The 10,003-nt window shown below is 47.3% G+C and overlaps 5 protein-coding genes across 5 annotated transcripts; 2 read left to right on the top strand and 3 right to left on the bottom strand.

Annotated features, from left to right (window-relative positions):
- Positions 1-337: 337 nt before the first annotated feature.
- FOBCDRAFT_278772 (acyl-CoA dehydrogenase/oxidase) lies at positions 338-1,687 on the bottom strand (the record flags this gene model as incomplete). The annotated part of the gene is made up of 1 exon (XM_054706725.1): positions 338-1,687. One exon carries the CDS (start codon positions 1,685-1,687, stop codon positions 338-340), a length of 1,350 nt encoding a protein of 449 aa, XP_054562700.1.
- A 641-nt stretch (positions 1,688-2,328) lies between these two features.
- On the bottom strand, positions 2,329-5,196 carry FOBCDRAFT_145180 (uncharacterized protein; the record flags this gene model as incomplete). Its single annotated transcript, XM_059608211.1, has 4 exons — positions 2,329-3,645; positions 3,702-4,081; positions 4,172-4,184; positions 4,219-5,196. 4 exons carry the CDS (start codon positions 5,194-5,196, stop codon positions 2,329-2,331), a joined length of 2,688 nt encoding a protein of 895 aa, XP_059465726.1.
- A 612-nt stretch (positions 5,197-5,808) lies between these two features.
- FOBCDRAFT_278770 (uncharacterized protein) lies at positions 5,809-6,614 on the top strand (the record flags this gene model as incomplete). The annotated part of the gene is made up of 2 exons (XM_031189371.2): positions 5,809-6,166; positions 6,232-6,614. 2 exons carry the CDS (start codon positions 5,809-5,811, stop codon positions 6,612-6,614), a joined length of 741 nt encoding a protein of 246 aa, XP_031033356.2.
- Positions 6,615-6,968: 354 nt separating this feature from the next.
- Positions 6,969-8,749, top strand: FOBCDRAFT_243141 (uncharacterized protein; the record flags this gene model as incomplete). The annotated part of the gene is made up of 4 exons (XM_031189370.3): positions 6,969-7,062; positions 7,116-7,705; positions 8,258-8,450; positions 8,565-8,749. The coding sequence occupies 4 exons, from the start codon at positions 6,969-6,971 to the stop codon at positions 8,747-8,749; spliced, it is 1,062 nt and encodes a 353-aa protein (XP_031033355.3).
- A 112-nt stretch (positions 8,750-8,861) lies between these two features.
- FOBCDRAFT_243140 (uncharacterized protein) lies at positions 8,862-9,664 on the bottom strand (the record flags this gene model as incomplete). The annotated part of the gene is made up of 3 exons (XM_059610523.1): positions 8,862-9,079; positions 9,128-9,593; positions 9,626-9,664. The coding sequence occupies 3 exons, from the start codon at positions 9,662-9,664 to the stop codon at positions 8,862-8,864; spliced, it is 723 nt and encodes a 240-aa protein (XP_059465725.1).
- Positions 9,665-10,003: the final 339 nt, after the last annotated feature.

Here is a 10,003-nt window from a genome sequence, read left to right as displayed (position 1 = left end):
TTGAATACGGTGAGCCGGTTCAGGTGTTATAACTCGTCTCTTCCCCCATGAACACCTTCCAGCCTCGTGGCAACTTGCGTTACTGGCAAAGAGGCCGAGGCAAGGCTTTCATTCGGGCAGAGCTATTTAATGCGGCTAATAACAACATCACAGAAACCAAGGTAATTATTTGCCCGCCAGGAGGAAGAATGTGGTGGGGACACGGAAACTAGGATGAAGACGTCTTACTCTTGGATGGCGCTGACTAACTGGATAAAACTTACTTTAAACGAACTATGATAGCTACCCACAGTAGTGTACGCAGTACTCAAACTGATTTTTAGTGCTTCTGGACATGTCACAACTTGGTCCTTTCAGCCTTCTCACCAGTGTTCTTATATCCAAACAAGTAAGCCGCAATCTTTCGCATCTGAACCTCTTCGCTCCCTTCTGTGATTCTATATCGTCTAAAGTGACGCCAGATGTGCTCAAAAGGATAATGCCTCGAGTAACCATCTCCGCCATGGATCTGAATCGCACGATCCGCTGCCTCGCAAGCCAATCGATTTGCGTAGTAGTTGCACATACCAATCTTATGTCCTAACCGTTTCTCGATAGCAACCCAGGGCGCTTTGCCATCTTGTTTTGCTTGCGCCGTTACGTCATCCATCTCCACTGCAGTGCGCAAGATGAGGAGCCTCAGCATCTCTTCCTGGGTTGAGAGTTCGACGAGGGGCCATTGGATGGCTTGGTTGATGGAGAGAGGCTTTCCGAAGACATTGCGGTTATTGGCGTATTCGACACTCTTTTGGATGCAGTATCGTGCGGCTCCGCAGCTAGACGCAGCTTGTCTGATTCTGTTTTCGTGCGTGAAGGTCTGGGCAATGGCTAGGCCGTTGTCGCGAGGGCCGAGGATGGCTGATGCTGGGACCAGGACGTCTTTGAAAAGAACCGTTGCATGATCGGTTGGCATGTTGAGAGTCCACTCATACGATGCAACTGTGACGCCAGGGGAGTTCCGAGGTACTAGGAAAGCCGTGATACCGCTGGCATCTCCGACTTTTCCAGATGTTCTAGCAAAGACCACACAGTAGTTTGCATGGTGCATTCCCGTCTGCCATTTCTTGTTTCCATTGATTCTGTAGCCCTCTTCTCCTGAAGAAAGAGTGACAGCTTTCGCTGTTGTCTCCATATGCGTTGCATCTGACCCATGGTTGATCTCCGTTAACCCGAAAGTAGCTCGTATTTGTCCATTGATGCTAGCAGGAATCAGATCTTGCTTTTGTTTCTCAGTCCCGTAGTGATAGATCAAGATGACAAATGGCATGTTTCCGACGATACTGTGCTCGCTCTGTAAGTCGTTGGCCAAGCTCACACCGCCGCCATACTCAGGATGGGAGGACAGATGGTACCGAGTAGCGCACATGTACAGGTTCATTGATGCTTCTCCTGATCCACCAAACTCCCGAGGAGATGCAAAACGGTAGAAGCCTGCCGTATCAGCAAGCCTTTTTGTGTGTTGTAGTAAGCGCTCCCATTCTTCTGTCGGCAAGCCTTGGTTATGCCATTGAGTTCGTGAAGCTTCCCGGCGGTAGTCAAAGAATCTGTCATTGTCGTCCCTCTTTTGCAAAGGTAGAATGGTTTCATGGATAAAGGAATCAAGGCGAGACAAGAAGCTCTGTATATGCAGTGGTAGTTCAAAATTCATGTCGTCAGGAAGTTGAGGATAATAGAATCTGTAATGATATGTAAATAATGTTGATAACGCCCAATTCTGATGTTGAGATATTGTGTATTATTTTTTATAGGGATATATCCAGACGCTCAAAATAAAGAAGCAATGAATCCAGGATGGTTTGTCTTGTAGACGATAGTTCGCGGGATAAAGGGTTAGTAAACGTAGATGACAGAGCGGTCTAACCTTGCAACCTTGCCTCGGCTTTCTCGGCATGCGGCCTACATGGTGCTTCTTCAACGACAGCGAGTGCAATTAACCAGGTAAATCGCCTCTACAGTAAGTTTCTTGTTTTGGTCACCGGAATTATAAAAAGCTTGCCAATATTAGCCAGAGTAGGGATAGAAGCCATCAGCACGCGACTGGGGAACTCTACCAGAATTGGATTCTGGATATAATTTTAATTAAGATAGTACTTTTATGCAATGAATCGATCTATATGCATGCGTGTCTATCTTGGCTAAGGCGAGGTAAGGCGCGCATTGAAAGCATTAGCTATGTGGTCTATTCACTCAAAACAACACTCGGCAAGATAATCGAGGTTTACTTATTCTATCTTCGTCTTCTGATAATGGGAAAGACGCTTTACCAAGCTAACATGCCATCCAAACTGGCTACAAGTGAGTCTTGGCCAGACCACGCAGAACCGCAACTCCCCCAGCAAGACAAACCTTGCCAGTCTCCTTGACCTCGGTCTCAAAAATAACATCCTTACCCTGAAGCCACATTTTGGTCTTGAGCGATTGCCCAGGCTCTATGGTGCCCGCGAACCGAACCTTGATACTGAAAATGGGGCCGTAAGTCGAAACGACATGCTTAGTAGCGATACCAAATGAGCAAAGGCCGTGGAGAATGGGTGTTTCGAACCCTCCTGCGGCGCTGGCTGTCGGATCTATGTGCAGCGGGTTTCTGTCTCCGTTCAGGCGGTATAAAGCTGCTTGATCGCGCGATGTCTTCTCTTCTACCACCTGATCAGGCTCGCCCTCGGGAATGGCATGTACAGCTGTGCCTTTGTTTCTGTCGCTCCTGGTGGGGCTACCGCCGAAGCCACCAGCACCACGTAGGAAAAGAGTCAGCTCATTGTAGAATATTTTCTCCCCGGTAGTCTTGTCGCAAGTTGCAGTGCCGATAATTGCTACCGCAGCTTTGCCCTTATCCAGAATATCGATGAGTTTGCTCTCAGATACAAATGTCCCTACAGCGGGGATGGGAAACCTGTGGATCTCAAGGTAATGCTCCCCGTGTAGCAGTCTCTTGTAGGAGAAGTTCGGCACCAGATCCTTAAGATCGAACGGTCTGGCTGCGGTCGTGCCTGGAATGACACCAAAAGATGGGATGACCTCAAAGTCGGGGTGCTTTTCGAATACCCAGGGAAGCTGTGATATGCTGGCTCCAATGGATAAGTTGTACAGTATAATGTCTTTGTCAACAAAGCTCATTTCAGTTGGCTGAGTCTTCGCATTCTTTGCCTTTTCAATAGCCTTGAGCCAGCGCTGGCTCCCTGACGAGGACTTGTCCAATCTAGCAATGTTTGCCATAATCCGTTGGCGAGTATCCGCAGCATTGGTAGGGGTAGACGTCTTTCCAGGAGTGAATGAGACTATGTCTCTCCACTTCTCAAGCAGAAGCTCCGGAGTAAGAGGACTGTCGACTGGGAAGTCGTAGCCATCTGATCGTTGATATCTCGTCACTGCCTGCCAGCCACAACCAGCCTCGAAGATCGTGCCGCTGGCATCACTAGGAACCTTGTCGGATGAAAGGAGCAGCACCATCGCCGCTACATATTCCGGCTTGCGAGATCTTACTACCTCTTCTGGGAGCACTCCCTTCGTAAGGTTGGTACCGGCTGATGGCGAGATGCAATTAACCACAATATTGTTCTTTCGACCTTCTATGGCCAAGGCTCTGGAGAAGCCTACAATTGCTGTTTTCTAATCCGGTGTAAGTAAATGCTCATGATAAAGCAATGTATAATGGTTCAACTTACTGCTGCGGCATAGTTTGCCTGCCCGTAATTCCCGTAGGTTCCGCTCGTACTCGTTGTGTTCACGATGCGGCCGTACTTCTGCTTAACCATGTAGGGATATGCTGCTCGCGCACACTTGTAGGTTGCTCGCAGATGGATATTGTTCACATCGTCCCACATCTTGTCCGTCATATTTTGGAAGGCTTTGTCTCTTAGTATACCCGCGTTGTTGATCAATATGTCGATCCTCCCAAAGGCACGGATCGCAGTATCGATAACAGCGTCACCGTCTTCTACCGAGTGATTGTCCGGAACAGCCACTCCGCCCAGCGATTTGATTTCGTTGACAACGCTCTGTGGGTCTTTCCAGTCATTGACAACAATAGATGCTCCGAGTTTGGCTAGTCCAATGCAATAAGCTCTACCGAGTCTACCAGAGAACGGATTTTAGTAAGTGATTCCTTGTCATGAATTATGAGATAGTGGCTTACCCAGCACCTCCACCTGTCACAACAGCTACTCTTCCATCAAATCGTACCTCGTCCTGCTGTCTATTAGGTGGAAGGTTCTGTGCGTGCTTCAGAAGCTCGACTAAGTTGGCGGTAGTGGTAGGATAGTCGGGGTTTGTGAAGTCGTTGATTTCATCCCATTTCCCAAGCACAGCCCCTGGTGTCAATGTCTCATCGCACCTGAGAATGGCTCCTTTCGATCTCTCCCATCGAATCTTCGAAACGTGTCCTGCACCGACCTCGAAAATGGAACCATTCTCGGATGTGTTGCTTTGGTGACTAAGGACCGCGACTAGTGGCACTACCCATTCTGGTGTCAGATGTTGAAGTAGGTCCGGTGGCATCACGGTGGCTGTCATGCGACTAGCAGCCACCGGAGCAATGATGTTTGTCAAGATATTGTATTTCAACCCTTCCTTGGCCAGAGTCTCGCCGAGACCAATCATCCCGGATTTTGCAGCAGCATAGTTGCACTGACCGAAGTTGCCGTACAGCCCAGCAGCCGATGAGGTCAATATGACTCTTCCAAACTTCTGTTTGCGGAAGTGAATCCATGCAGCCTGTGTCGTCTTATACACACCTCTCATGTGAACTGCCTGGACCGAGTCCCAATCGGCATCTGTCATGTTTTTGAAGCTCACATCACGCAGGATTCCAGCGTTATTGATGAGAATATCAATACGGCCAAAGGAGGAAATCGCCGTTTGAACTATAGCGGCGCCGTCCTCAACCGAGTGATGATCTGCTACCGCGTTACTGCCCTCGGCAACAATCTCGCTGACAACTGCATCCGCGCTCTGTGTTTTACGGAGGTTAGCAGCAAAACATGCCAAGAGAGTCAAAGTGCCTCTTGCCTTAGAACCCTGTCCGACACCTCTCAAAGATGTTCCAAGGTCATTAACTACGACACTGGCGCCTCTGGCAGCGAAGAATTTGGCGTAGGCTTTGCCCAGCCCAGAGCCAGCCCCAGTAACGACCACCACCTGTCTATCGTATCGGAGGTTCATTTTCAAAACCGAAGGGATTCCAAGGACTGTAGGTAGTTGTAAGAGAGAACTAATGTAAGTTGAAATTAACCAAGACAAATTGCCAAATGGTCTTGAGACTTTAGGTCAAACTGGCCCTTACCATGAGCGATTGTCATTACCCTGTTGTTTTATTAGCCGAGGCTCCCACACGTATGTCAGCCTTCCCAAGTAATACAAATCAACTGAGTGCGCTGCTTCGGAAGCACTTCGTCAATTCTTGCGGTTGTTGCGATGAATGTACCTTGGCCCGAGGAATGCAAAGTCGTAAACCGGACCTTGGCAGCGGTTGTAATTGTTAAACATTTTAAGGATTTATATGGTGTGCAGATTTAACGAAGTAGTCCATCATGTACTTGCGTCTCACCTCAGACAAATACTGCAAGCTCCTTCGACCATCGGACACTCTGTATCTTTATACATGTCATACTTCCCCTGCCATTTGCATAAGCAATGTGCTTCTCTCCTGTAATAAAGACAATCTCACCCTATACTACGTTACCGCCATTTACCATCGATCCTGCGCTCTATCCATTTCATACGGAGCGACATCACTATAAAAACACAAAAAGTCTCTGATCAACCTCTCTCGTCATGGCTTTGGAAGGAAAAGTCATAGCGATCACTGGAGGCGCCCAGGGCATTGGCTTAGCAACTGCGAAGCTCATCGCGAGCAGAGGCGCCAGTGTCAGCATTTTCGATAACAACCCAACAACACTTAAAGCTGTAGAGGAGGAGTTTATCACAAACAAGTGGCCAATTCACACATTTACAGCAGACATTCGACAAGCTGACAAGGTTGATTCTTGGATTGAGAACGCTGTGAAGAAGTTTGGTCGTCTTGATGGCGCGGTTAATGCGGCGGGAACTGTTGGCAAGTTTCATGGCCAGAAGCAAATAGCGCTGTTGGATGATGAAGATTGGAACCTTGTTATGGGTATCAACGTCAATGGTGAGTGATTTTCCAGCCAGTACCTATCAACCACTTAGCTGCTGGGCTAATTGATGGATTAATAGGAATGATGCACTCTCTCCGTGCCCAGCTCCGGCATATTCAATCTGGTGGAAGCATTGTAAACATCGCTTCCAACCTAGGCTCAAAGGGTACTCCAGGTTGTGCGCCGTATGCAACGTCTAAGCACGCAGTCATCGGGCTGAGCATGAGCGCCGCTCATGACTATGGATCTCAGGGTATAAGAATTAATGTCGTGTCTCCTGGTGGAACCCAAGGGCCATTGATGAGAAGTGTAGTTGGTGACAACCCACCTCCACCTCCCTCGGTCTTAGGAAAGTATGGACAGCCTGAAGAGGTAGCCTTTCAGATAGCCTGGCTTCTGGGACCGGAAAGCACTCATAGCTCGGGGAGTATTTTCCGCGTTGATGGTGGAGAGTTTTGTTAATGATATTAAATACAGATCTGCGGTTGTACAGGGTCTTACTACATCTTATGCACTTCTTTTTGAACATAAAATATTATTTTCTATTTTATCTTCTGTGACACTTCTAGTAGACAACTCGGCTTCCGCGGGTTCACGATGTGGAACGGGGCCAGTAAAATAGGCGGACTTGGCAAGCCACTTTCAGTTTGTAGTTGTCCCGATCCCGACTCCGCAGCAAGAAGTCCGCAAAATGAACTGATAACCTGACTAATACTTGTAAAATATAAAACACCAGTTATAGTAGCCTAAGTATATAGCATACCGTTTATATAACTTATTTTCATCTCATTATATACTCAAGCACAACATCACATCATGGCGGTCAAAGCGGCATTCATCGGAGCGTGCGGCGCTACTTTGCGGCATGTGCTCGCTTGGACATTACTCGATGGTCATAAAGCAGCTGCTCGTGAGTCTAAGGTAACCATACCCCCAGTGTCTAAGCTAATTCGCCATATATAGTTGTTCGTGATCACTCGAAACTGAAAAAGATTCTCTTGGATCTCGGTGTATCCGAAAAGATCCAACAGTCACAACTCATCGTTGTCGAAGGATCATCCCGCGATGTCACCACAGTCCGCAATCTTCTTCTCAATGACCCTGAGATTATTTTCAGTGGCATCACAAGCACTTGGAAACTCCGATTTAATCCGTTTCACCCGATTGCTATGGATGATGCCAGTATCACCGGTGACTCTGCTGCTGCGGTGATGCAAGCTTTAAAAGATCTTGTTTCTACAAACAGTATCACAAATTTACCCATCTACGCTCCAATCTCATCGACTGGACATGGCTCTCGTCGGGATCAACCACGTAGCCTCATGCCGCTCTACTGGTGGTTGTTGAAAGAGGCTCAGGCCGACACTGCGGTTCTCGAGCGTGTTACTCGTGAGGCGGCGACGCAGAAGCAATCTTGTCTTGGCGGATATGTGATGCTTCGACCTCCACTGCTGACAGATGGGGAGATGAAAGGGACGAAAGAAGTGCGCGCTGGGTGGATTTGGGAAGACGATATCTTTCGGAAGAGTGATGAGCAAGAAACTGGCGTCAAGGTAGGATATACTATCAGCAGGATGGATCTGGCAAGATGGATGTTTGAAGAGCTCATCCAAGGAGATTTCCGGACTTGGAATGGAAAGTGCGTAAACCTGACATACTAGAACATCTCGTTTTGTCTTTCAGTTGTGTTAACTATTACCTGTATCTAATTTTAATATCCACAACTTGATCTGAATCTGCCAACTGTACCGAAAGCAGACACAGACCCTTGCCTTGTTTCTGTTTATACGATCTACTATCTTCTGGAAAACTCTCGTAATGGAGACATACTCAACAAACTTAGGAGCTAGAAATAGGCTTTTAGCTACCAGCTTTAGGTCATTGAAATGTTGTAATTGATTTTTCGCTCCTGCTTTCTTTCTTACATTATTATCTCAGTGTTGCGGCCCCTGTGCCACTTCTATAAAAACCACCGACATTCACTTGTCCTTATTATCCTCCCTCTCTTCCAAACTTTTCTGCCTCTCACCCCACCCCTTGTCGCCATCGCCCCTCTCCTTGCTTATTGCTCCAGCTACACAGCTAAGTGTCTTTGATACTTGTAGATCGCATGCGATATCGACCCTAAAGGACCCGAGAAACACAGCGACAGAAGAAGAGATCTTGTCATTCTTGATCATCATGATGATGACGACCCCATCGAGGCAGCTTGCATCTGCACAAATAGGAGCTTTGATGTCGCTGGCATAATAGGGCTTTACGCGAGTTGTATGGCCCAAAATAGCAAGGCCACAGAAGGTAAGAATTTCATGGAAAGACAGATTGTGACATGTTTACTGGCAATTGTTGAAACAGATATTGATAAGATCATATCGCAATGCTCCTTCTTATAAACTTCGTATATGCATGCAGATGCATCTGTTGTCTCCGGTATCGAGGTCAAGGCAACGAAGCCAGCTGCAACAGTGACTTCCGGGGCTATAACTACTACGGCTGCGGCTTCTGCTACGGAAGCAGCGGGTAACAGCGCAGGAAAGATGACGGGATCTATCATGGCGGTTACCTGGGTCAATTTGATGTTGTTATTCGTCCTGTAAATAAAGAAACTCTACAATGTCTATGAAACATGCATGAAGAAGGACCGCAGCTGTCTTACCACCACATACCCTACCATACGACTGAAGCCAGATGCAAGAATTGATATGAATGCTATTCGTCAGCAAATCCAACTTGGGAAAAACCACGTTTCGGGGTATTAAGTGGGATTTTGTTGGTAGGCAGTGCTTCGACTCCCTCAGTGATTTTCGCAACGGGATCATCAACCTGGACTTTCTTGACAGCTTCCATGAGCTGCTGGAAACGACGCAATTCCGTCATTCTCTGAGACTCGGAATCGTACTTGATGCTCTGGAATTCGAGTTCTTCATCTTGATCTGAAATTAGCGCTAGATCATCCCATAATGCGATGCACATACCAGTGAAAATGGAGTGAAAAGCATTCGCAATCACCTCATCATCGGAGGGTCCGCTTCGCAAACAAAGTAACATAAGAGCGAAAGGAACAACGAATTTATCTCCTACGCATGATTGGGCCAGGAAAATGGTATTTCGTATTCTTTGTTTATCGACAGAATTGTTTTGGAGAATGCTCCCTCGAAGGTTGCTCGTGGCTTCTGCCCAGGAACTCCAATTCTGTGGTTGGTTCAGTGCAGGACAAATGCTCGTGAAAAGGCCGCCATCAATAAGCTGCTGCATTGATATCTGAACGCAATTGCCTTTGATATCCAGTCGTCCCTGACTGAGGTATTCGCCGAAGTAAAACTGGCCCTTTCTCAGGTTATGTAGCCTTCTAAGATCCGGTTTATCATCTAGCCATTCCAAGGCATCAAGATCGCGAAGGAATACTTGTTTTGGGAAGTCTCGGGTATCAATCGTTATTATCTTGATATCTGAGAGTTTTGGTCTAGGCCCACCTTTCTTCTCAGGGTCTGTCTGGTGACGATAAAAACCATATTGAAGAAGGAAAAGGAGGGAGCTGGACCAGGACATGAGATTACAAGGACTTCGGCCAGGATAACAGCAATGCCATTTCAAATGAGCTTTCAACCTAGCGGCGGCCTTCAAAGATGAAAGCTGTAAGAGGTCTGTGCCACAGGGTGAGCCCCAATTGTGTTTTGTGCTTAAGTGATTGGGAGAGGCTGGAGACTCGACACAGTCAGAGCTTCTATAGCCGTTTGAACCAGGAAAATGGAGACGGAAAAGGTAAGTTGGAGTCTTGTCAAATGAGAATAGGTTCTCTTGATTTGCTTGAGGTTGGAAGACTTGATGCATGTTGCAGGGGCTAGCAAGTG

This window comes from Fusarium oxysporum, chromosome IX (assembly GCF_013085055.1).
Source record: "Fusarium oxysporum Fo47 chromosome IX, complete sequence".
In the NCBI taxonomy this organism is placed as follows: Eukaryota; Fungi; Ascomycota; class Sordariomycetes; order Hypocreales; family Nectriaceae; genus Fusarium; species Fusarium oxysporum.
This window is presented reverse-complemented; position numbering and strand designations above follow the sequence as displayed.